Source organism: Natrix helvetica, assembly GCF_964273705.1.
Source record: "Natrix helvetica genome assembly, chromosome: 1".
Classification (NCBI taxonomy): Eukaryota; Metazoa; Chordata; class Lepidosauria; order Squamata; family Natricidae; genus Natrix; species Natrix helvetica.
Window position 1 is genome coordinate 126,117,193 of NC_138548.1, and position 27,823 is coordinate 126,145,015.

Below are 27,823 nucleotides of genomic sequence, written 5' to 3' on the forward strand. Positions count from 1 at the left end.
TATATACTGTCCATCTCATTGTTTTGGGCAGCTCTGGGTAGCTATTAATAGTAATTATAAATTATTTCAGATTAGGACCATTAGACCTCACAGCCACAAGAATAAATGATAAGTGAGCTACTCCAAACACACACAGTACTGCATATTAATTCTTCAGGATATATGAGAGTTTTTTTACAGCTGCTGCTCTGTTGCCTTTCAAAGCGAAATCAAATGGACTTTAAGGAACCCTGTTTAGATAGTTGCCTATCAAATTCTTAGAATCACAGAGATGGTGGCAGTCTAGTCCCAATGACTGATTTTCTTCTGCAATTGATTCCACTGTTAGAAGCTTCTCCTGGAGTTAGAATAAGTTTCCTAAGATTTATTTGGAATGTGTCATCTTACTTCAGGATTGAATAGATGGGAAAAATTTATGCAGTGATTGAAATTTCAGGTGGCAGGAAGCCAAATGGCATTCCTGGGCAATGTCATATTTTGTTTGCTACCGTTTTCTTAAGTGTGTTTAAATGAGAAGCTGGGTGCTTTTTAGAGACATATCTGCAATTGGGTTATCATCCAACCTAATTTGAGGGTATGGCAAAACAGACCTAGAGAACTGACAATAGCTTTGTTCTAGTCTCATAGAAGATAGATCATCTGAAGATCAGAAAATATCCCTCCAGTTCCTCTGAATCACTAAATTAATTGGTGAAATAAGCCCCGCTGTATTGAATGCATACAGAAGCAGTTTAAAAAGGAAGCGGATTCATAAAAGGATTCCCATCAAGGGCAAAATGCTAAAAAAAATACCCATCCTTGCATTTCAACATCCTTGAAGAATATTTAGATGGGTTACCTTAAACCTAATGCACTTAACTATTATAGATGCTGCTGGAAGCAGAGTCTGAATGACGGTTGAGCCGAGACTGGCTATTGTGTCGGTTTCTCTGTTAAATTAATAAGGGGACTACACTTGAGCCTTGCTCTTTCGTTTGAACTAAAAAAGAAAAGTGCAATGTTAAGTACCACAAGGGCACATCCTTACTGTTTTTTTGAGGATAGGGAACATCCTTTTTCTGTGTCCCTTATACTTTAAAACTGCCCCCTTTGGGGCTGGAGAAAGCCAGCTGTACTACAGTCACACCACTATCTTAGAAGTGTCATCATGAAAGTCACCCCTTTATGATTTTGGGTTTTTTTTTAAAAAAAGGTAATTGCACTGCAAGTGAAGAACCGTGAAGCCATAGTTGAGTATTGCTGGCTTTCTGCTTTACTATTGTAGTGAATCATTAGCATTTATTGAGACAGGAATGAGATGGGTGCCGCAACACGTTTCCAGATGCGATGTAGTTACCACAGAGATGTCCTCTCCAAGAAATGATGCTATGGGTTGCAGTTTTGCTCTTGATTTATGAAGGTATCAGGACTTCTTTACAAGATTTGAGGAAAAGAAATGAGATAATGCTGCTCTGGGCTTGCCAGCTTTAGGGCCTAAGACCAAGACTTTTCACCCCTCTAGCTGTGGGCCATGTGAGAAAAAGTAGATAGTTGTCAACCTTCAGGCTGCATAAGCTTAGAAGAGCTTCAGGTTTGTAAGAGGCATAGTACAATTGAAGCTTCAAATGAGCCAAACCTAGAGCTGTGCTTAATGCCTGCCTGCAGGAGGTATAATTTACCATCTTCCCTGCATTGTGATTGATGCAGGGCTGAAACATGATTAACCAGAAGGGCGTCGACTTAGAATGGTAATGCAATTGATTGGAGGAGGCATTGGTAGGACTTGGGAACGCACCAGGTATAAAAGCAGGTGGGAGAGGTGAGGCTTCATTTTATTTATTTATTTTTAATTCGTAGGCGTAACTCTAAAAGCCGGGCGTGGCCAGGGATAGTTAAGCCCCGCGTTTCGAATTCAGGCGTGTCCTTTTCCTGGGCTGCGATAGGCTGATGGGCCCGAGAATCCATTTTGCATGGGTCTCGAGATTGGTCGGCTGGCGGGGCGGTGCCGTGCCTGTGTTGGTCTGGAGGGGGCGCTGAGTAGGGATGGTGCAGCGGCCGTGGAAGTGGCGGCTGCCCGGGCTGTGAGCTGGGGCAGCGACCGGCATGGGGCGGTGGCGGAGTCTGCTTCGGGCACTGGACGGTTTCTGCCTTCCGCTGCTGCTGCTGCTGTTGCCGCCGCCTCCGTTCTTGGCGGTCGGCGCTGCTGGAGATCGCCCGCTGCAAGCGCTGCACGGTGAGAACTGAGGACGAGGATGCGATTTGGAAAAGAGCTGCCGGGAGGGAGAGGGAAGATGCCAAAAAAAGGGCACCGGGTAGACTTGGTTTGGATGCTCGGAGCTGGAATGGGTAGGGCGAATCGTGCTTCCCCCCCCCCCCCGGGGTTCTCTACAGACGCCTGGTCAGCGTCTCCGCTTTTTGCCCTTTCTAGCGACCAGCCATAGCGCCTTTGCTTCCATATGGTTGGATGGAGTTGCACGCCCTTCTCTATTCCATGCCGGGCAGAGGTGATTTTCTCCCCCCTCCCCCTCCTCTATCTGCGTCCCCAGAATAAACTTGGGGGTGGGGTGGATTAGGGAAGCGTCTTTTTGCTGGGTGGGATTGAAAAGGGTGCCTTTGAGCGCCAAAGATGGTGGGGTTTTGGGGAAAAGGGGGTTCACTGGGCAGAAGGGCGGGGAAGGCTTCCACCTCTCCCCTTTTCTGCAGGCTGCTGCTTTTCCTGGAAGCGGCGGCAAACCGGCACCTTCCTTCTATTTTTTTTTTAAAGAGCATCCGTCAGAAGATCCGGCACCAGCTCCTTAAAAACGGAACCGAACCACTTGTCCGGCCCCGGTGGGCTCAATCCCACGCTATCTCCCCACCCCTTTTCCATCTTGTTTTGCCCCTGAGAATATTGGGGTGGGTTTTTTTTTTCTCCCCCGCTAGGCGAGTTAACACCGCGCAGCTTTCTTCCCCCCCCTTTCCTTTCTTGCATCTCCCCTCCCCTCCCCTCTCCTTTTTTTTTTTTTTTTTTTTGCTGTTGCATAGGCAAATTCTCTTTCCCCCTCCCCTCCGCTTTTGGGGCGAGTTTTCCCCAAGTGCGGATTCGGGCCCCCTCCCTTCAAAAGGCATATTGTCACCATTTTGCGTGGCTGCTTGTCATTTTCGCGTCACGGCGTTGTCAGGTTGGGCTAGCTGCGTGTCTCCCACGGCCCCCTCCACGCACAGCTTTCTGTATTCATTTACAGAGCGGATCCCTTCGAGCGCTCCCCCCCCCCCCCATACGCCGTGTTTTCCTGCTCGGTCAATTCACTGACGTCATTCTCGATGGTCTCTTCATCCCCCTCCACTTTTCCATCCTGGCCCGGCTGCCTGTTGCAAATATCAGCTGTCCCAGCTTCCTCCCTCCCTCCCTTTCTCTCTGGCTGCTGCTGGAGATCGCTCAATAGTTGTTGAGAGGGAATTCCTGTTTGGAATTAGTTCTGCATCTCTTTCCTTCCTCACTGATGCCAGAGTGCCTATGAAACACTGAAGGATTTTGACATTGGTACTTTACCATGTCTCATTGTTCATCTTTGCTACCTTGTAAGTGCCCTGTAGAACCTTTGCGTGAGGTCGGTGTAAGCAGATCCATGTTCTTTGGCTTAGGATTGTTCAGTTTGGGGCACTCCAGGGATTTTGTAATACCAGCTGTGATGAGCCCCAGCCAGGATAGACAATGGTAAGGATTGTGGGAGCTGTAGTCCAAAATACTTGTAAAGACCAAGTTGCCCTACCCTTGCCTTGGAACTACTGTGATTGAAGAGTCATGGATGAGCCATTATACACTATAAAACTGGTACAGACGACAGAGAAAACGTCATTTCAAAAACCTTTTTGATTATGAATCCAGTTTTAGAATTAGCAAGAGGGCGAGGTTTTGTCTACCAAGGAAAAAAATGTTAACGGATGGGCCCAAGCTACCACATCACATTCAGGAAGGATGTACTAAATCACATATACGTAACCCTAAAGTCCTACTTCGATGCTAAGTACATTCCTTTTTGAAGAACACTATATTGGAAACAGTGTATTAATGGAGTAAAATGTTGAAAAGCAAATACTTTTCTTTCCACAGCATCTTATGAAACAGATCCAATGGAGTCTTGCAGAAGTGTTTGCTGGCATATGAGAAAAAAAAGGAACAGGCTTCTAAAAATAAAATATACAAGGGCTGAAATTCATCATTAATATAAATATTGACTACGGAGATCTCGTGGGAAGATTGGGGTCCCATTTGGTCTCTTCTCTTCCATAAATCGAGAAGTTTAACTATCAGCTTGGATATAATACAGCAGGGTGGGTGATTGTCTATGGCTATATTTTCTACAGAGAAACTGACCTATGCTTCCATCCAAACTTTCTCTTGCAGAAATAATGATCTTCTTTTTGATGTTGATAAAACAGGCAACGCCTGGATTGGAGAGTGATGACAGGGATAAGAAGTGGGCATTATTATTTCTTTGCTTTTGGCAGATTGGCCGATGTTCTTGCCCGATGAGTGCAGTAATAGTGTCAATAACAAAAAAAATAGTAATGCTGATAATGAACCTTCATGGTTGATCACAGTCTTATTCTGCATACCTTTATTGAGCCAAAAATTTAAAAAAAGGAAGATGTTATAAATGAGAGAACAGCATACATGTGTCATTGTCATACCTTTTATTCTTGTTGAAAGATTTATGGTCAACATTCATATTATTCTAGATTAAGATAGCTGAGAAACTTTTTATTTTTCTAAATATTATTTCATACTTTCCCAAAGAGAGGCCAGGTCTCTTACTGAGTAAATTTTTTGGAATGGCTCATTGACAAAACTTTGATGTTAATTTTTGTGGCATTATTATTCTTTAACCAAGCCAGTTACATCTGACAACTGCATTCTACACAGAATGATTTCGGCAAAAATAATAATTGCAAGTAGCTTGTTAAGGAGTCAATTGCTGTGATTTCTGTATAACTACTAGATGAACAGAATAATCTATAGAGTATCACACTTGGTACCCATGTAAGAGAGAACCCTGAACCTCAGCATGCTTAATTGAGTAACCCAGACCTGAATAGTAGATTACATAGTAGATCATCAGATCATCAGATTACATTCACTGGTGATGTAGAGGAACAAGAAGTCATTTTTAAACAGCTCTAGTGATATCGTGGTATAGTATGAGCTACAGCAGCCACAGTTAATGAGATGAAATAATATGGGTCATTATTAAAAAAACATTTGAGATTCCAAAAATGGAAGAGTTGCTTTCCCTCTTTTGACTAATTCTTGAACAAGTGTTTTTCCTTGGTGCTTTAATGAAACATTGCTAAATACCAACATTTTGACTACAAGCCATATTTTTTCCCCAGTCCATTGGCTGAAATTATGGAAATGCCACACATACATATTCACAAACATGCTATTGTGTTTACATGTTATTGCCACTAAGGGCCTAGGACCTAGTTATCTGCAGGATCGCATCCTACCACACACGTCCCTGCGACCTATCCGCTCACACAGGGATGGGCTCCTCCTGGTGCCGTCCACTAGGCAATGCCAGCGGGCGACACCTAGGAGTAGGTCCTTCTCTGTGATGGGCCCAACCCTCTGGAATGACCTCCCCCCTGACATTCGAACTACCACCGACCTCCGTTCCTTCCGTCAAAAGTTAAAGACTCACCTATTTCAATCAGCTGGCCTGGCACTTTCTTAGTTTTACCTCCCGGGGATTTATTTTAATTGGGTTTGGGGTTTTAATTGGGATGTTTTTAGGTATTTATTTCTTGTACAGTCTATCTCCCCCTCTAAATGTATTTTAAATGTATTTTATTGTTATGACGGTATTTTATTTGCATTGACTGTACACCGCCCCGAGTCCCTTTTTGGGAGAGGGGGCGGTCTAAAAATCTAAGAAATAAAGGAATATGAGCATTAATATACATATCAACAGCAGCACAATATTATTATGTTGCTACGTTCTTGCCTTGCTTTGATTTCCATTCCATTTCAGTGGATTGTGTCTCTGGCAAAAAGTCTAGATTTAAAACAGGAAATTCTTCCTACTTTTTAAGCACATAAGGTTTTAGCAAAATGCCTTAAATAGAAGAGATCCGGTGAAGGGTTCCTAAAGTAGCTGTTCTGTCTTACAACACAGAAAGATAGGGCTCAAGATGGAGACCCCCAATCGGCAATCCATGGCTTTTGGAGCCTTGCTGCATATAGATATTTTCATTAGTGATTTAAAAGACTCCAAGCAATCTAAAAGAAATGGGGGATACAATAAACAGGAGTTCTTGCAATATACCAATTCTCAGTGTTGTATACATGAGGCTTTTTTTCTCTAGCCCTGAGTTTTCCCTGTGCCAGTAGATATCAGACTTTGAAGAGAGGAAACCCAAGCTCTGTTATGAGATCCTACATGGATTGGGGTAAGCAAAAATGAAGAGGATGTTGTTCTCAAATGAGCTGGGTCCAGTTATCCCATGTTTAGTTTTTTGACTCTTGAGAAATTTGGACATCTTTCCATCATTCATTTTTTTAGGAAACCTTTTTCTAACAGCTCGCTCCTTCCTTCCTTCCTTCCTTCCTTCCTTCCTTCCTTCCTTCCTTCCTGTCAGGCAGATCAAATTAATTCAGAATATAAATTTTTTTTAAAAATGGCAATACACAGCTTCATTTTTTAAAGTATAAACAGGATCCACAAAGCACAGTCTTGATTGGTGGAAAGCTTTTGTATGTTTTTAACATGATCATGGTTATTCCCTGCGGGAATTTGGGGATACCAAAAATAGTATATACCAGTTCCGATTTGTTTGAATTTTGCAATTTTGCTTCAGGCACTTGGAATCCCAAGAGAAAAATTATGGCACAATTGAAATTAGTGAATAAACAGGAAATTTGGGGAAAGATGAAAAATGAAGGACTGATGCTACATGAAACTTGGAGCCTGTTTTGATAGAAGCGCAATATTTATACTTGCTTTATAATACTGGAACATCATTGTCTTTTCACCTTATTTCACAACTGAAAACAGCCTGATCAATTGGCAGATGAAAATAATGGGGGTTAATTGGAACAAAGCTCTATTGTGATAGAATTCCTGCTATTTTACCAACCCTGGAGAGAGGTTTCCTTCCTTAAATGAAGCATGTGGGACCACCCTACATTGGAGACTCTCCTACACTTGGTCAGAGAGAACTGGCATGCAGCTCAGGAGTGTGTGTGTGTGTGTGAGAGAGAGAGAGACAAAGAGCTAGACTATTGCTCCCACTCAAATACTAGCTGTCACCCACAGGAAGGAGGGCTTTTGCATAAATCAATTTTGTGCACCAATTGCACCCACTCCTGAATTTGGAAGCCCAACTAATCACTCAGGCCTTAATCATCTCTCATTTGGATTATTGCAATGCACTCTGTCTGGGAGTACATTTTAACACCACTTGAAAGCTGTAGGTGGTGCAGAATGTAGCAGCGCAGTTATGGGCATGCCTTGATGCCCATATCCTCCACTGGTTGTCAGTTGGCTTCCAAGAACATTTCAGGATTCTAATGGTCAACTATGCAGCCTTTTGTGGCAGAGGGACTTGGTGTTTGTGGGACTGCAGAGTTCCAATGTCTCCGTCCATCTTATAAGATCTAGAGTTGGCATGCTCTAGCTCCCATCAATAAGCGGGTCATTTTACAGAACCCAGGAGGTACATCTCCTCTATCACCATGCCTGATTTTTGGAACAGCATCCCCCACTGTCGAGGCCATATGGCTCCAGCCCTGCTCCCCTTTCAAAAACCTGGCTTTTCCAGCACGCACTGGGCAAGAACAATTTGTGAACCTGCTGGAGTGAATGTATTTTAAGTTTTTCTGTCTCCCGGCCAGGTAGTTGTTTTACTGTTTTGTTACTGCTTCGTCAATTAATGTGAACCCTCTTTATAATCTGTCTTGAGCTACTAGTCAATTTGATAACCCCGTGAAACAAAATAATATTTTTTTAAAAAAACAGTCAGCTAAGTTCTGGTTTAGGCTGACCAAATTAATCTTCCTGGAAGGGCAGACGGATTTTAAAGACTGTTATTGCATCCATCTATCATTTTAACATTTGAAATTTGTCCCCAATTGTCCAATGTCTCCTGGTACTTTGGATTAAACTGCAAGTGATGGCCATTGCCATATCTGATCCTTTGTCAGGGCATCCTGTTTGCCTGTGTTGGTAGAATTCAGCTCATAAGTGAGTTGACGTGGCCACAGATGCTGCTATAGTTGGTTGCAGAATACTATCAGTACTTCTCTGGAAACCTCTGAGTCATACTGATAAAGACGTCAGAGGAGGTACAACGTATGTTATGTTAGCCCACTCTGACTCAGAGTAGATCACGGTGATATTCCATATGGAGGTGGCGGAAGATAAAAAATCTACTATTTTTATTCTCTGACATCCTCTAGTTTACCTTTTTCGGTATTTTTATGGAATCATAAATTCACAGGGTTAAAAATCCCAAGTCATATATATATATATATGTGTGTGTGTGTTTGGGACTGTATACCTAAAGGGCCTGCTTCCATGATCCACAGCTTCCTAGAGGAGCAGCAGATTGGCCTTCCCAACTAGGGTGGGCTGCTTTTGTACATGTGGAATCTGATGAGATTCTGGTTTCATCCTGATAGATTCAATTATGCCTTAGATTTTTATCTAAGCCTTGACAGCTAATATGGGCTATGTGATTTTGAAACATTGGAACGACAGGAATATCAAAGCGCTGACACAGTTGAATGTATGACTCATAGATATTTTGATTTCTCTTGATTAGAAATGCTTAGAAAAAAAACATGAATAAAATCACATTGCCTATAGTTTTCAGTTTCCCTTTGAGACAGCTTTTAATATAAATGGGAATAGTCTGAGGCAGCACCTCTGGGACCATGGCTTATTCTTTCCTTTTAATTGTTTCTCTCCTGCCAAGCTTTCACAAGGTGTCTTACTAAAGTAACTGAAAAAGCTAGGCTAAAAGAAGTAGTGCTTTAAATATACATACATACATACATACATACATACATACATACATACATACATACATACATACATACATCTTCCATATTCATAATCTGAAGTTACATGATGAGGAAGTAAAAGAGGGAAATCAAGATTAGAATATTTCAGAGCATATTTAGCCCTCTAAGTATGTTTTCATGTATCTGTAAACGTGTGCATGAGCATACCACCAACAGTTTTTCAATGCAGTATGTAACTTTACAGAAAGAGGTACATTTATAATTGCATTTAAAGCTGTTTCTTATTTTCAAAAAAGAAGAAGAAGAAAGTAGCAATCCCAAGAAGCTATGCCTGCATTAGTTTTGAATTCACAATGGAGCTGGTGATCTTTACACCTTTCCTCAAAACCGCCATCGATAATCTAAAATAATACACAAAAGGTGAGTCAAAGACTTAAAAACAGCAGAAGCTTTAAAAGGAAAAAAGGTAAGTTTTCTTAAAAGGAAAAAATGCTGTGGAGAGGAAGAAACTATTGTCAGAACCTGCTTGGAAGACATCAGTATGAATAAAGTGTTATAATTACATAACATGAATTCACAATTATATTTCTGGATAGGGATTCAGGCAGCAAAGGCCTGCATTGCGTAGCAACACAATAGCTGGGGTGGAGCAACAGTGAGGACAGCACATTACAAAGTCATCCTTAATGAATCCATGTTACTGTCCGGCTGCTTTTTTAGTATGAGAAAACTTTTTTTTTATTTACCATCTGATAAGTTGGATGTTTACATTTTATTTCGGGAAATAATTACCTTAACTAAACATGTCCAGGATTTTAGATGAATGTACATTGCTGGCTTTTTTCTGAGATTATCCTTTATTAGCCAAGATATGTCATATACTTGCATTATTCCCTCTTAATGTTTGCAATGTGAAGAATAACACTTGGAATACTATGAAAAAGTTTGGTGGAATGGGAGTTTCTTTGTTGTAGCTGGCCGTTTAGATATTGCTTGATTTTTCTGTAGGCTAAGCTTGGCAAAGCTGAGTTCAAGTCAGTGGTGGGATTCAAATAATTTAACAACCGGTTCTCTGCCCTAATGATTTCTTCCAACAAACCAGTTCACTAAACTGCTTAGAAACTTACCAACCGGTTCTTCTGAAGGGGTGCAAACTGGCTGAATCCCGCCACTGGTTCAAGTGATACAAATGATGTATAATAGGAGAACGATGGCCCTTTTATGGCTTGTGGACCTTGTAGGTAATGCTTCTTAGAGGGACTGGGTTTGTCTGGATCCACTTGTTTTATTTTACTGCTCTCTGTTTAAATTGTTTTATGTCTTATTCGATGTAAGCTGCTTAGAATCATTTTGAATTATGGTTGTCTCTAAATCTCAGAAATAGATATTTTGAAGTCTGAGATATAAGAGGAAGGCGCTCAGAGCAGTCTGGACTCCTTCCCCATTCATATCAGTTGAGAAAGGGAGGATCTATCCATGGCAGGAAACCCTGTGGTAGCCCCTTCACTCTTAAATATCCCATTCAGTGCAAGAATTATTGTAACTACCACATCCCAAGAGAAAGCAGACTGACCTATTATTACATTCCTACAACAAGGCAGAATTCTTTACCAACTTTTAAGATGAGATGACCCAATGTTCTGTATCGTTTAGTGTTACTCTGGCTGAAATATGCTTCTGAAGTTTCCACTTACTGGTTTTATTCCCTGCCCTCGGGAGAAAAAGAATACATGAATCTGAATATGTTTGTTTGTAGTTTTAAACCTTATTTTGGTTCCTGGACCCTGATTCTTGTCCCTCATCTTTTTTATTTAATTTGATGGATAAAGCAAGGAAAAGCCTCTCCTGCAACTACAATAGGAGCAGACATGACATTATTCTACCCTGATGCTATAAATATGTTTGAGTATATTCCTCCATGCATTCAGTAGAAGACTATCCATATTGTTCCCATGGATTTGCTGGCATTTCCAAGAGGTTGCTTTTTTGATAGTCGAAACAATTTTGATTTTCTTTTTTAGTTGTAATCCTTTGATTCATTTGTTTTTTGGGTTCATTATTTTGTGTATTACAATTGAATTGGATTCTATTTTGTACATTGACCATGTCTCTCATCTTGTGAATGTTCATGTTTTAAAGCATTTTTTTTTGGTTTTTTAGTAAAAAGAAGGCCACTTACCAAATTTAAAAGGCATAAGTATATTAATAAAAAAGGAAACTAATTAAAAGAAAAAAGATTACACATAACAGCGAGATGCAGCAGAACAAAACCACAAGCAGTAATTGATTGAACCATATATATATATATAGATTTGTATTTGTATATGTGTGAGTGTGTGTATACACACATACACACACACGGACACGCACACACACACATGTATACATGCATACATACATCTCTAGGTACCTTTAGAATTAACAAGGTTTTCAACAGTGATGGGAATATAAGGAGTAAAATGGAGCAATTGCTTTGGAACAATTATGTCCTTTGAACCAAAAAGAGTAAATAAAAGTGGCAAGAATTGCAGTAAATTTCCAATCTAGGCTAAATGGTTATAGCTGTTAGTTTTTTGATTATGGAACACTAGTATTTGAGAACATCTTGGATGGGTGACTGATGTATATGTGGCAGTTTTTCCCAGACCCAGTATCATACACAGAAACCTCTATGGGAGTAGTCTGCATTTTAAATAGTAAATGTGTAAGTCAGTTATATTGCATGTTTTCTCCTTCTAAGTGCAATAAACTGAAGATAATGTGCCTATGCAAACAGTAGATGGATAGAGTTATTTACATTTTTTGATATATTTAAAAGACATCATAGCACACCTGACAATTATTTGTTCTATGAAATATCCATCTATTCTTAAATGAATTTTCCCCGTGTTTCTCAGTGTTCTTCCACTTTTCTCTCATGATCGCTATTCACATGCATTACATTTTATAGATAAAACAGTGTGCTACCCTTTTGGAAAGAAAAGTAGGAAACTGCCAGGTTAGCCTAGGAAAAGGACACAGCAGTCAACGCTGCAATGCTCCCTTACATCTGGCTTTACTTTCACAAAAAGCTGTTTTCTCCATCCCTTTGAAAAGTATTTGATTCTGGGCTTGATGCATCTCCTCTGGGGGGTTTGCAAGAAAATTTGCAGAGATGTTTTGATGTGTGAACACTTCCTTTATCATTTTCTTCTTTCTTTTGAAGAAAAGTGTTAGGGCCTAGCTAAGATGTCAGTGTTGCCTTAGGTTTACTAACCTCCGACTCATTCTTACATCATTAGGAATGGAGGATCTGCTCTTTCTTTGTAACTGAGCATCCTTTGCCGGCTCCAATGTTTAGAGATTGGCTGCGGTGCGTTTCAGCACTACGGTTAGCTCCTGGCAGTCATCTTGTGACTGGCTTTGTTTAACTGTATGGTTAATTAAGCTTAGAGTAAGTTCTTATCCCCTGCTCAGTGTTAAAAGGAAGTATAACATCGGTGCCAAAATGTTGCATTCAAGGCATTTTCATTCTTAGGTGGTTTTGTTTTTCCTATTATGCAAATGTTTATTTGTCTTCAGAACACCAATTTCTACTCATTCCCCTTAAAAAGAAACAAAGGTAATAAATAATTCATGTTTGGTTTTAGTGATTGCTGCTGTGATATCTGTTAATTGCTTTTAATTAATTTGATCCTGTTTCCTGCAAGCAGGGAATCTAACATTTTAGCTATTCTTACATAAACCTGAACAATTTCTACAAATTATTTTTATTATATTTATGAGATTGCAAACGGTGATTCTGCAAGGATCCCACAAGGCAAAGCAATGTTTTGGTTGAAGAGAGGAAACCAGTAATTATAATCTCCTCTCTTGTCCCTAAAGGGAATAAAAACCAACTAAGGACAACCCAGAATATCCACATCACTCAAATAAGAATCAATTACTTTATTTAAAAGGGGAAGGGGGGAGAGGGGGGAAACTACAAATTGGAAGATATTTGCAGGAGGGACTAGGATGAACACTCAGTTATTTATTATGGATTCTTATGGGCATGGAGGAGGAAAGAGAAAAAAGAGTTTACCACCTTTTGATCAAAGGCTACGTTAAGAACTGTGTGGTAAAATCATCTTAATTCTGCATTCGGCAGTGTGGAAGTCTTCTATTGTGGAAGCAGTTTGCTTGAGACTGCAAAGGTTGGACCTAAGAAGAGCTTCTCAGTAATAGAGGATCCATGTTTAATGTCATCTTCATGAACTAAGTAATTAACAGGTAGATCAGCCTTGACATAAAGTTTTCAGGAGAGTTTGTTTCTCTCTCTCCCCATCCTTTATCATCACTGGTTGAAGCTTCTGGGAATTTTAATCCAATATATTTTAAGGATATTTTAGCAGACAAAAACAGAAGTCTCTCTCTCTCTATCATGAGAGAATAGGTCAGCATCTTTCCAGAGGTTTATATGGCCCCAGCCTCATACAAGCTGCCCTTAAAAAAACTGGCTCTTTCCCCAAGTTGGGGAAACACTGATTTAAATGGATTATATCCCTCGCCCCCCCCCCCCAATCAAAACCCTTTAGTGCTGCTTTGAGACAGCTAACTCACAAGGAGCCAGTGTTACATTTGTATTTGGCTGATTGCTTTGGATTCCTGTGTTGGAAATCTCTGATACCTAAGTACAGAAAGGCTAATTTTTCTTCCCTCAGATGCCTAATGGGTTAAAAGTGATCCAGTTGCCATATGTAATTTGCTGGATTCATAAACATTCTTCTCCAAAAGTATATCTTCCTGCTATAATATATATCCCTCTAAAATTGAAATCCAGACAGATCTGGACAGATCCCAGTTTGGAAAAAAAATGGTTTAAATTCCACATTTGAGAGCCAGGACAACCTTTTCAAGTAAAATCCAAACCAATTAGGAGTATTTAGAAGTGTAATTGAGTTATAGTCCACACTATAGGAGATGACGACTAGGCCTGAGCCCGAGGGCGGGGTAAAACGCATCCTCAGTTTTGATTCACTCTAATCCCATAAAGAGCCAATTTGCCTTAACAGTTACTAGATCAGATCCTTGTGTTTAGGTAGCATGCAATAAACTTGAAATGCAGAACTAAACTGCTGATCCTGGTTAATTGCAGTGGCAATATAGTTCAGTGGAGGTTAGAATCAAGTTCCTTTTGACCAACATAGGATGAGATATATATATGCTATAAAGGAAGGGAAAATAATGTTTTGTCATTTTAATTATTGTGTAATTTGTCCAGTACCAAGCCAAGTTCTCTTTGATCTCTATTCATGTGATTGAGGCAATTTTTAGAAACCTGTTTACTAAAATTGATTTATATTGTTTTTCCAGCTTTAATAACAGGAAGACAAACCTGAATAGTTTTTACTTATCCATCTTCTTCAGCTTGAAAGCAAAGTTGTTTTTGGTTTCTGATGGCCAAGTATTTGTTGACTCATCTTGTAATTCAATACCTTATTAGGAACTATAGTTAGATACTGTGCTAGTTCATTCCTTTAAAATTACTTAAACCTCAAAACCTCAAAATGTAGTTTCAGTTTCTATCATTTTTAATACACTATTTCAGATGCTTCCATGCCAACATTCCATTCTCTGCAAGATTAGTTCTCCCGACCCTTGAATAAGGATTTTTTTTAAGGGTTGGAAGTTGCTGTTTTCAGTAACAACAACAAAAGAATATTTGGACTGAGGATATTTTCTTTAAATTAACAATAAGCAATTATTTGCTGTTTATTTTTATTGGATTTTTTTTTAAAAGAAGGTAAACAAAAAAAGAAAGAAATGAAATTAAAAAATAAAAAGTGCAGTAGATAAGAGAAGAAAATGAATTATTTTTAAAGAAGCAACTTTTGATTTTCCCTCCCATAGTCATACTGATTGTCATTCCTCCCCCATCAAGATTATATTCTTCTTCCTATATTCAACCCTTTTCGATAACCAAATTCAGAAATCAAGTCAATTTTTTCAAATTATTTTTGACTGCTTTCAGCAAAAAGCCACCAAAGGATTTCTAGTATTTTAAGAAAGTGTTTATTGTTTTATCTCTGATCAAACAGGACACTCTTGCCATTTCTTCTTATTTTGTCATCTTCACAGTTCAAGCCTTCATAATGGGTTATTATTATATTATTGTATTTCCCCCCCTTTGCACATACGGTAGCCCCTCTGCAGTTACCATGTATAAAACCAATCTTTCAAACACCTTTTATAATTGACTACCCTTAAGTCCTAATAGGAAAAAAATCTGGTTTCATCAGTAAGTTACTTTTTTAAATTCTTTGCCTCATCATATGTATTTGCTTATTTATTTATTGGTTTATAATATATAATAAAAACTACAAAGGAAAATAGGGGAGGAAAAAGGGAAGGGAAAAGTGTGGAGCAGGGGGAAAAAAGAAAGAAAAGGCATTGACTTCTGACTCCTTTTGATGCAGTAGAATAAGATAATAACATCAAACCTCAACATTTTACTTTTACATAATATTATAAACTAACCATTTCTATAACTTTTATAACCTATTAATCAGTAAAACCAAAAATCAAAGTTTCATTTTTTTCCCACCTCAAGCATAAGCCCAGAAGCAGTTTCCAAGTACGTAGAAACGAAAGTAATTGTATTTTTTTTCATTGATCAAAGCAGTCAATTTGGCTGTCTCTGCTAACTCCATCAACTTTTGCAACCATTCATCCATTGTAGGAATCAAAATGTCCTTCCATTTTTGTGTGTCAAGTAATCCTGCTGCAGTCAACATACATAACATCAAAATTCCCAATTTTTCCCCAAGTCTTTTTCCATTAAATCCAGAAGAAAAATTTCTGGTTTTATCTTTAAATTCACTTTGAGAATCGTCTGTATTAAGATGTGAATTCTACTCCAATAGCCTCATAATACGTATTTGCAGTTTTTTTCAGTCTTTCACAAGTCTGCCATGAATGGTAAAATATCCCTTCATGCTTTCCATATTTTCAACAATGATTAGAATTATACATCTTAGAATTTAAGACTTACATAATTTCTCTGGTATCATATACCAGTGGAACATCATTTCATAGAAATTTTCTCTTACATTTTAACTCAATATGAAATTCAGTGTTTTTAACCACATTCTTTCCCATTGATCCATCTGTATATTATAACCAAAATTCTCAACCTACGGTATTTACTCTTTAACTTGTTCTTCTATTTTAAATCTCAGGAAGTTTATACATATGAGCAATAGTTTTTTTTTCTAAGTCAGTTGTTTGCTATACTAATAATATACATGACTAACTAGATGTGCTTCAACCCTGTGTGGGTTGATAGATACATCATTGCCTTTGTACTGTATGGACCAGAAATCAAACAGATAGAAAAAATTAAATGTAAGTATGCATATGTAGACATTTATTTATTTTGTCTCATTATTCTCCCATTAAAATATATTTCCATCAAATGAGAGTGCAAGTCCATTTCTTCTGCTTGCTTCATCTGTCAGTTCTGTGGTGTTTGGCACTTAGTTTGTGGTAGATATTAATGTGTGAATTCCTATCCTTTTTCTGAATGATTATTGAGATTTTGCCAAAGCATCTTTTTATCTATCCCTCAATGAACGCAATTCAGGTACTTCAATGTCAGAATAGCTTGAAACTGACTCTTCTTATTGGAGAAATGCTCAGAGATTTTTACAATGGAGGCATTTCCACAATTGAAAAGAATGCTGTTTAGGTTCATATATGTTTTGGGATCTTCATTAGTTCAAGTAAGGCTAGGGAAACTTTTGATAGCTTTCATACAATCACAACTTCCCTAGGGATTGTCCAAGGTTAATGGTGCTATGTTCTGTTTATTGGCAAGCCAGGTCTTTCCAGAGTTTAAGAATTGCTTGCACTTTTTTTTATAATTTTTAAAAATTAAGTTCAGCTTATTTAGAACTTATATCTTGGGTTCCTATTTTGTGAGGGCCAATATCTCTTTTGACATTTTGAAAACATGTGGATACTCAAGAGACCATGGCTATCACAAGGATGTGCAGATTAGCTGCCACGGTGGGTATTTCTAAAAATTAAATAATAGATTGGTATGAGAAAAACATTGGGGGATTTTAGGGTTACTCTAGATTTTTTGTGTACTTCTATCACAATATTGCAGAAAACTACAAAATTGAATTTCTAAGTTACCAGTGGTGCCAAAAACAAAAAAGCCAAAAAACCTTATTTTACTGTTAATTCTAATGCTTAAAATTGATACTTGCTTAACCAAATTCAGCCTTTACTGAAGATATGGTAGTCATCTGAGATAACCTCATTTCTAAATGAACTATCCACGTTTTAGAGAAAATCTCTTATCTTTTTTCCCTTTCTATCTCTCTGTGTTTTTCCCCCGCAGGCTGCTTATTTGACAGGAGGCTATGCTCTCAGCAGGAAGTCTGTGTGCAAGGTAAATTAATATAACACAGGGGGTTTGTGGCTAGTAGACAATCAAAAGTGTTAAAATAGCGGGAGGGAAGGTAACTCCTGCCTGTTGCTGGGGAAAACTGTGAGCTGCCTTTTCTGAGCCTATGAATTCATGTTTTATGCAGGGAGAGGCGAAGTCAACAGTAGGGTCTGTTCTTCCCCTCATTCATTGAGACAACTTCTTTCGGTGTCGATGTATGCCTTTGATATTAAATCTGTCCTTTGGATTAATAATATAATAATTATATTATATTATTATTATTAATAATAATAATAATAATAATAATAATAATAATAATAATAATAATAATAATAATTATTATTATTATTATTATTATTATTATTATTATTATTATTATTATTATTATTATTATTATTTAAGACTTAATCTTCAATTCAATTCACAGTCAGGGACTAAAAACAAACAGTTCAAATCCTAATCAAGGACCTAAGAGCTATTAAGGTAACGTCTTGAGTATATAGGCAGTTGTTATTAGCATTATTATTTTACATATATTACATACCTATATTACATACAGCTATATAGAAATATCAGTCTTCTCGGATAAATAAACGAAGGAGAGTTCAAGAGTGCCTGCTTAGCTGTTGAAAGCATAATGATTTTCCTTATCCTATTTCACCAGATACTGGGAGTGCAATCTCCACATTGCTAGGTTACGTATCCCAGCATTCCTTTGAGTGGCAATTAAATTTGAGAAACACCCCCCCCCCCCATTGTTAATTATCCATTATTGTGCACATTGATCTAAATGCTTGTCCCTATGAGTGCAAGAGGGCTTACTTCTGGAAAAGTCTGCAGCCTCAAATCCTCAGAGCTTGAAGAAGTGTATAATGGTTTTTAGTGGCTCATATACAGATCCACTGTATAAGATCCATATACAGCTCACCATGCAAATTGCATCTAGTTTGCCTGGAATTACTGGATGCTTCCTTTCTCCTTCTCCCCACTCCACCCCTGTTATTCTGGTACACGTAAACAACTATCCCGTGAATTTGTTATCTTTCCAGATGGTTTATTTGGCCAGTGCCAAGAAAGTTCATTGCGAGACCAGCCCTACTTTCAAGTCACCACACCAATGCTCCAGCGTTTGCAAGATATTCTACGGCATCTTATGGCACAAGGTGAATATCAGCAGTTAGAGGAGAAGAGCTAAGGATAGGATAGGGAAGGGAGTTATCCCTGCATCAGGCAAGATTTTGGGTGCCTCCTTCCATCCTTAATACTATAGTCAGAAACATTTCTTTTCTCTGTGTCAGGTTCACAATACAAAGTCCAGGAGGAATCTGGTGGCACCTTTTCAAGCTAACAAAGGCTATGAAAAGCATTAACTTTTATGAGCTGCAGTTCTCTACAGAGATATATTCAAACTGTGCCTCTTTTACCAATTTGTTTGGAAAGCTCTCTTATTTTAAACCTTGCGTATGAATGTCTGCCATTGATTAAAATGTTTATTCCAAGCTGCTAGAATCTACCATATCTAGAGTTCAGCTTTCTTCAGTCATTAGAGTAGGGATAGACAATTTAGTTTCTCTCAGATGTTTTGAACTCTTGGCCTGCATGGAGAACCATAAGAGATCAGAGGTATAAGGCAAAACATCTCAAGGTTATTGGGCTGCCTGCTCCTGAATCAGAGGACATGTATCTTTTCAGCATTCGAGTCAATATTCACTTTTTGTGGCCATCTACTAACTTATTTTAACTTTCTATTTTCCATATCAGGTTTATCATGGCAGGATGACCTAACACAGTATGTGATTGCCCAGGAGATGGAACACATCCCTAGGCTTTACCTTCCATCGTCATGGAATTCTGCAGCTGAGGATAGGTAGGAAGAATAGTTTGGAATGTAGCTGCTGCTGCTTCTTATCAAATATCTGCTGTTTAGTGTTAGGTTGCACTCAACAATAAACCATCTCCCTTGTTTTCTTTAGTACAACCACCTGCCTGGTCAGCAGAATGATGTGTAATGATGTGTAAATGAGATGCAAATATTGTTTGAAAAGCTGCTGTAGTGTATTGATCATCAAGCCAAGAACCAAGCATCTCCATATCCTTCCTTCACCAATATGCCCTTCAGATGCCTGGACTTCAAACCTTAGAATTCTCATCAATGGCCATCAGTGCTGGCTGGGGAATTCTGGGAGTTGAAAGTCTGAAGGCATTTAGTTTGGGATAAGCTGCTGAATAGCTAATTGGGAGAAGGGTCCAATGAAGTCAGTAGAGTTTTCTGTTGGATGAAAGTAGGAGTGTACTGGATGGTACTGTTAAGACAACCAAAATGTGAATCAAATATCAACTGGACATGAGAGGGGGAGGATATAATATTTTTTAAAAATGGAACAAAGAAAAAACATACCAAAACACAGTACAGAATGAACAAGGGTTATAAAATGGAAGGTCCCTCTTCATGCTCTTTTTACTTATCCAAGAAGTAAGTAAGTGTCTGTCTGTCTGTCTATCTGTCTATCTGTCTATCTATATCTATCTATATCTATATCTATCTATCTATCTATCTATCTATCTATCTATCTATCATCTATCTATCTATCTATCTATCTATCTATCTATCATCTATCTATCTATCTATCATCTATCTATCTGCTATCTATCTATCATCTATCTATCTATCATCTATCTATCTATCTATCTATCTATCTATATCTATCTATCTATCTATATCTATCTCTATCTATCTATCTATCTATCTATCTATCTATCATCTATCTATCTATCTATCTATCTATCATCTATCTATCTATCATCTATCTATCTGCTATCTATCTATCATCTATCTATCTATCTATCTATCTATCTATCATCTATCTATCTATCTATCATCTATCTATCTATCTATCTATCATCTATCTATCTATCTATCATCTATCTATCTATCTATCTATCTATCTATCATCTATCTATCTATCTATCTATCTATCTATCTATCATCTATCTATCTATCTATCATCTATCTATCTATCTATCATCTATCTATCATCTATCTATCTATCTATCATCTATCTATCTATCTCTATCTATCTATCTATCTATCATCTATCTATTTTTCTAATCTAATCTAATCTCTCTCTCTCAATCAAATATCTCTATGTGTATGTGTGTGTTGTGTGTATGTGAATCGTGTGTGTGTGTGTGTTTGTGTGTGTGTGAATCACCTCATATCATGCCTTAGTGCACATTTTTCCTTTTTATTTGTTTATCAAATTTATATGCTGCTTAAAGTTAGAGGTTCTTGGCAGACAGTAAGGTATAAAAATGCAATGAATATGGAAGCTGACAAGATAAACCCTAAACAAAATACAGCAGTCCTTGACCTACAGCCATTTGTTTAGTGACCATTTGAACTTACAATGGCACTGAAAAAAAGTGATTTATGACCACTGTTCACATCTACGACCATTGTAGCATCTGTATGGTCATGTGATCAAAATTCGGCCACGGCCACCAGCATGTATTTATGATGGTTGCCATGTCCCAGGGTCATGTGGTCACTTTTTGCAACCTTCTGATGAGCAGAGTTAATGAGGAAACCAGAGTGACTTAACAAACGTCTTACTAACCTAACCCTTGCAGTGATTCACTTAACAAGTGTGGCAAGGAAGGTCATAAAATGAAGCAAAATTCACTTTACTGTTTTGCTTAGCAATGGAAATTTTGGGCTTGGTTGTGGTCATAAATTGAGGACTGCCTGTATGTGGCATCGAGCTCTGTCTTCAGACTTTTCCAGAAGACAGACAATTTCGGAGGCGGACAGATCTCCCCTGGGAAGCCATTCTTTTCACTTTTGTTATGAATTACCAAGATGAAGATTTGATTGAAAGAAGAGGAAGTTTCTATTCTGTTCCCTATTGTGATCTACTTCCACACCTGCCAGAAAATAATCTTTTTGTCTCAGCCGATGTTTGCAGTACGCACTGCTGGCGCCTGGACCACAATCTAATCAGTATTACAGTGAGGGAGGAGCACAGCTTTTGCAATTCAAATTCCCACACTTGCATCAAAGGCATTTTGTTGGCTACTTACAAAGCAGAACGAAATTGTGCCCTCTAGGTAGAAGGACTCCACGGGCCCTGTTATAATTTGGCTCTGATTGTATGAAAGATACACTGGCAGAGCAGGGCATTGGATATGACCATATGTTACCATGCACGAATTATTGAACTAGAAATAGGGAACTTTTGGCCCCCAGTTTACATCTGAACACAACAGAATCTTCCCAAATGGAGTGACATATAAGGCTGTTAATGGATGGGTAGGCGGATGGACAGAGATTTTACCCTGAAATGTTCCCTTTACAGGTTGCCACCTCTTCACCTAGTTCCCCGGAGACCCTCTTTGTCATCTCAGCCTTCCTCCGCTCAGGGAGCTCACCAGCCTCCTCTGCCCCCAGCACTCCTGCAGAGGTATCTGGAATTGCTTCTGGCCTCTCAGCCTGAGCTAGGTCATAAGAATGCGTTCCTGTCTCCTTACCCTCATTACCAGGTGTGTGTATTTCGATAAACCTACTGAGAATCTAGGGGAATAGCCTCAGCCCCAGAAGTGGTATTCAGCAGGTTCTGACCAGTTCTGGAGAACCGGTAGCAGAAATTTTGAGTAGTTCGGAGAACCAGTAATTACCACCTCTGATTGGCCCCATCTATTCTCTGCCTCCCGAGTTCCAGCTGATCTGGAGGGAATGGGAATTTTGCAGTAACCTTCCTCTGCCACAGCCACCAAGCCATGCCCCAGCCACTATGCCACACCCACAGAACCAGTAGTAAAGAGTTTTGAATCCCACCACTGCTCAGCCCACTTACTGGCTGTGAATGAATTGGATTCAATGCACATGGAGAGCATAGGGAATGATGCTGTAGGACTTGCTTATTTCACATTGGTTGTGAAATAACCTGTGGCCCTCCAGATGTTATTGGACTATCATTCCCCTAATCACACAATCACATTATCAGGCTGGATGGGGTTGATAAGATTTGGAAATGAACAGCATCTTGGAAGATGATAGATTCCCCATCCACTTTTTTTTTCTTTTTAAAAACAGTTTCATTAATTAAGATAATAGCTCTTTCCCAGAAGAATGGAGGAACAAAGAGTCAAGCTATTGATTGGACCATCTCATGGTTCTTTGTAGCAATAGCATGTAGCACAGATGTACATACCACTTCACAGTGCTTTACAGCCCTCTCTAAGCGGTTTACAAAGCCAGCATATTGCCCCCAACAATCTGAATCCTCATTTTCCTGATTTCGGAAGAATGGAAGGCTGAGTCAACTTTGAGCTGGTCAGGATTGAGGGAATTGAACTCCTGGCAATGTAAGCAGAGTTAGCTGGTAATACTGCCTTCTAACCACTGCACCACCATGGCTCTTATTGTTATCTCATATACTCTAATTTAATATTATCTAAGATCCCCTTTTATAACATAGAATTGATTATGGGGTCTATAAATGCCAGGCACTCTGTAACTAAGGTATGTTGCTCCAGTAAACCAACTTCAGTTTCTGAAATTCTCAAGGAAAACTCAGAAAGATTCCTGTCTAAAGCCCGAAAAAACCCAGTGTCAGGTCCTTTCCCTGTTTGCATCTAACTATGGCTGACAAGGAAGGCAGGAAAAGTGTGTCAGCCTGTGCCACCCTGCAGCTGTGGGGGCTGCCCAGGGAAGCCTCTCCTGTTTTAACAGGCAGCCTCTGTCACCTCATAGATCATCTGTCTCAGTACCAGATTTTGACAGATGGCTAAAGTCTAGCTATCTGTCAAATCCATTTACCAATCACAACAATGTTGTGATTGGCAGATGGTTTCCTCCTGGGTGGTGACACTGAAAAAGGAGAGAGGAACAAAACCAGAGGGTTTTTCCAGTGACTTTGCTTAACACATCCTGCACAGCTAAATCAGTATACCACCCTCTAGGACAGTGCTTCTCAACCTTGGCCCACCTAAAGGTGCGTGGACTTCAACTCCCAGAATTCCCCAGCCAGCTCTGCTCTTCTGGCTGGGGGATTCTGGAAGTTGAAATCCCCGCATCTTCAGGTGACCAAGGTTGAGAAACACTGCTCTAGGAGAATGCCAGAGACGACACTTTAGAGAAAGAATAGAGTGGCAGTGTGATGCCAATAGGGTTTATTGGCGACTTGAAAAATTCAGTGAAGAAAACTTTAACACATAGCTCTTGCTATCTCCAAGAAAATTTGGGGAAGCTTCATATCAGAAACCTGGAGAGCCCTTGCAAATGAACCAATGAGCTAGATTGACCAGGATTATGACTCAGTTTAAGACAACTGGCTTCATTTGTTTCTAAATTGCCTTTCTGTGTGCTCTTGCTTCAGTTCAGCTATCCAGATGGCACTTTCCAGGGCAGTTCTGGTGGTCACAACCCAAAGCCTCCCATTTTCCTAGACCAAGCTGCTCCTTCCAAGGCCTTCATGACCGCCAGCACTGCTCCCTTCTATAGGGAACAGCAAGGGTTGGATGGAAGTCAACTTTTCCAAGACCTGGGGGCACTTTACTTAACCCAGGAACAGACAGGTAAATCCAGAAACAGGGCTGAAAACAAGCAAGATCCCAAGATAGATTATGCTCTTCATGACAATCGTAACAACCTTGAAAACAGAGCAGAGTCTCAAGCACACTCAACAGAGCCAGGTGAGACTTTTCTTATTTTTCAGTGACCTTCTAAGAATCATCTAGCTTATTTATCTCGGTTTGAAAGCCTTGATGATGATTAGACAACAGAAGCAAAACACCTTCCCCTCCTTTCTATCCACAGATAGACTTGTGCAGAGGCTTACAGCAATATTTGCCAATTATGGGATTAAACCACAGGATGTAATTCAGTTCCTTCAGAGTCCCAATAAACACGGTGAGTAGGGATGGGGACTTGGAACAGAAAAGAGGCAGGAGGGATGGTTTTGTAGCTGGAGGAGAGAGATTGGAGGAAGGTTGTGTGTCTGGATGTAAAATAGGAACTCGGTGGGCTGAATCTGAAGAGAGGAGATTCTGTGCTGTCCCTGTGCTAGCTCATGCAATCCAGGATTAAATTTGTGCTGGCTTCACCTCAGAATGTGTTTTTCCTCTGTTGGTATTTTAGCTCTGGAGCCTATGACATGGCAATCAGAGAACTTGCTTGAACCTCCGCAGAATGTCTTCCCTTAAGTGCAAGGGTAGGAAACTAGTAACTCTCTAATGGTGGACTGTGACTGCCATGACCATTGGCCAAGCTGGCTGGGGATGATGGGACCTTGACAACATGAAGAAAGTTATAGATTGTTAATTTCTACTTCGCTATTTTGAAAATAAGCACATTAAAGTTTTTTCCCCCTCTCACCTTAGAAAATAAGCACTTTCCTTCTCTAATTCTTTCCTTAGCTGGAAGACTTGAACAGGAGGCTCTGGAATCTAAGCGGGTTAGTTCACCTTTTTCCTCCAGGTTTTCTATTTTTAAAAAAATATATATATCAAATCAATGTGTGAACAGTGTGGCCCCTGGGTTTCATACATTCTAATACAAATAAAACTAATAAAATTAATCCTAATTATTACATTCAGTCAACTTATATTGACTGAATAATGCACATTTCCAATCAGTATATACATTTATATTAGGTTATAGTCGATCATCATTCAATTATTCCATGTTATTCAATTATTCCTGCTTCTTGATATACCTGGAAATCTCTGGGTCTCTACAATCCCTCCTCCCAAAAACATTGAAATGTGCTTTCTGATTAGTCAGTGGAGGAACGCAATGTACTTGAGCCAACATCTGGATATGAGAAGTAGATCCCACTAAGTCGCCCTTGATTTTTTCTCTCCTGTCATCGCACACAACTGGGCAACTTACATGTACGTGGGGCAGAATCACTTGTTTTTGTGAGTTGGGGGAGGAGCTGTTAGTCTCCAAAGGCCACAGGAAATGTGGAGGGTGATGGAACATAGCCAGAATGGGTGGCCTGCCCAATTTAGTAGGAGGTTGGGGAAGAGTATAAAGAGATCAACTGATATTTGTGATCTAAACATTTTCCTAAATCCTCTATTCATTATCTCCGCCTGAAATACCCTCCCCCCCCAAAAAAGGCCACTTGGAGTGACCCAAGAGATTTACTGGGGTCATGTTTAGACTATAGTTTGCCCACACCCTCAGAGACCAACCATGCCCAGTCAATTCTAACATGGGTGGCTCTTGTGAAGAGGAAGAAAACAGATTGTTCAAACTTGAGGATGGAACCAGCAACCTGAGGCAGAGTTTGAGAAGGGAATTTTCAAGGCTGGCTGTAGTAACAAGCAGGAGTAATCAAGATAGCTGTGGGTTGTTGGTTGAAGTGTTGAGTGCCGATGAGTGACCTTTCCGTCTTCATTTAGGTGACAGAAGCAGAAATGCAACACGGGGAGGAGCCGGAGCCATTCCTATCTCAAGAAGACTCTGTCAGTGTCATTCCCACAGAGGGGCAAATTCAGGCACACGGGGAGACATTTGGCTCAACTGGGGCCCCTATGTCAATGACAACATCTCCCCCAGACTCACACAAGCCCTTAAGCCCCGCAGAAAGTGATACCAGCAGCCCTGAGGAGCAGATGGCAATGATGAAGAAGAGTCGCATGGTAGTAGGTGTACTCAGTAAGGATGTGGGACAGCCAGAGACGCCATTGGCGGCAGAGGAATATGGTTACGTCGTCACAGACCAGAAGTGAGAGAAAGAGAGTGTCCGGGGAAATGAGGGAGGGGCAAAACAAATGGGCGAATCCAGAGAGGCAAGTTGTACCGGTGGGCCCTCAACATATGACCTATCACTTAGCTGCCATTCAGAGTTACTGCAGATTACCCAGGTCTGACATTCCAAAGGCTATCTCCACCTCCCCTCCCCATGGTCATGTGACTGCATTTTGAGCTCTCGGCATCTGGCCTGCATTCACAGCCATTTGCCGCATCCCGCAATCACGTGACCATGTTTTGTGGCATTTTTGCGGGCAAACCGGCATTTACTTGTGGTTTTTCAGGACGACTATGCAAAAAAGGTCGTAAAAACTGGATTGGTCATTCACCTCTACAACTGTGATGATGACTTACAGCCACAGTGGGCAAGCTCCATTATGGTCGTAAGTCGAGGGCTATCTATATGGCTTGGTTTATTCAAGGTGTGGATGCATTTGACTCATACATGTATGAGATGGATTTGGATCAGACAAGTGCATCCTACATCATCCCAAAGCCATGCTTGGCTAGGCTGGCTGCTAGTCCAGGCTGTCTGGGCCTAATTAAAAATGAATGTATCTGGAGTGGGCTAGGTTGGAGAAACCTGAGTTGCCCATTGACAAAATCCAGCAGATAATAGGGTGATACTTATATTAATTATTCTCATTTGCCTCTGCACAATGATTGGATACATGCACCATGTTTAGCCATACTATGGTTGGTTTATTTTTCACTTGGTATGGCATGGAAAATAGAATCAATGAATAAATTATGGTTTGTAGTCTTCTGCAATATCAAAGTCTGGTTGCATATTGGGTTTAATTGCAGCTGTGAATTAATATAACCTATTAATCTTTGTTGGGTTTTCTGGCTTATTCTTGGCTAGCGTTTTAGTTCCACTCAAACCTTTACCTATTTCAAAAAGATACTGAAAAAGACTGAGAAAGCAAATGTAGGAACTGGGTGAGCATGCCTTGATTTAGATATATATACACATACATACATACATACATACATACATACATACATACATACATACATACATACATACATACATACATATATTTAATATAGTTGGGAGAAGTCAGGCAAATAAGATGGAATAGGGGGTCTTGGAAGCCAGGATGTTAGCCCCACCAGGTAGGCTGGGCTACAAAATCAAATCCACATGATGGATAAATCTACTTTGACTGAGATGGGCTATGATATCAGACCCTTGGAAGTCTGATTGTACTGTACCCTCCACCCCTTCAGTGATTTAGGGAGGTCTTTGTCTGAGCCACTTCCAAATGTTGTCTCATTTTTCTGGACTTAAAACAGTGTTTCAGCCTCTCTTGTTTCAGTAACAATTCCTGCAAGATTATCTTCCTTACTCTCTACATACAGGGAAGCACTATGATAAAATTGAAGGTTGTAGAGGTTAATGGGTGACCCGGATATGTTTGATTCACTTATCACAAGCTATACAGATTTTTCTTTTGTTTATTGTGGTACTTGGATAAATCAGATATGAACCCCCAAAAATGGCTAACATGGTTAAGGTACTTTTACCAGCAGAAGAGCTATGACTATGTAACATTTGTGCCAGATGATGGTTAATATCCAAGATGGAACATCCAAAGCAAGGATTCCCAACTATGGCAAATTTAAGATATGTAGACTTCACTTCCAGGATTTCCCA

General features: G+C 39.6%; 1 protein-coding gene across 1 annotated transcript in view; it reads left to right on the forward strand.

Annotated features, from left to right (window-relative positions):
* Positions 1–1,855: 1,855 nt before the first annotated feature.
* PTPRN (protein tyrosine phosphatase receptor type N) overlaps positions 1,856–27,823 on the forward strand; it is a 46,687-nt gene continuing 20,719 nt past the window's right edge. The window contains exons 1-9 of the mRNA XM_081970820.1: positions 1,856–2,212; positions 17,355–17,405; positions 18,452–18,565; positions 19,164–19,269; positions 21,758–21,941; positions 23,780–24,095; positions 24,220–24,312; positions 24,819–24,856; positions 25,812–26,137. Coding sequence (XP_081826946.1) covers positions 2,083–2,212; positions 17,355–17,405; positions 18,452–18,565; positions 19,164–19,269; positions 21,758–21,941; positions 23,780–24,095; positions 24,220–24,312; positions 24,819–24,856; positions 25,812–26,137 — 1,358 coding nt within the window. The 5' untranslated portion in view covers positions 1,856–2,082. The remainder of the gene's footprint in view (positions 2,213–17,354; positions 17,406–18,451; positions 18,566–19,163; positions 19,270–21,757; positions 21,942–23,779; positions 24,096–24,219; positions 24,313–24,818; positions 24,857–25,811; positions 26,138–27,823) is intronic.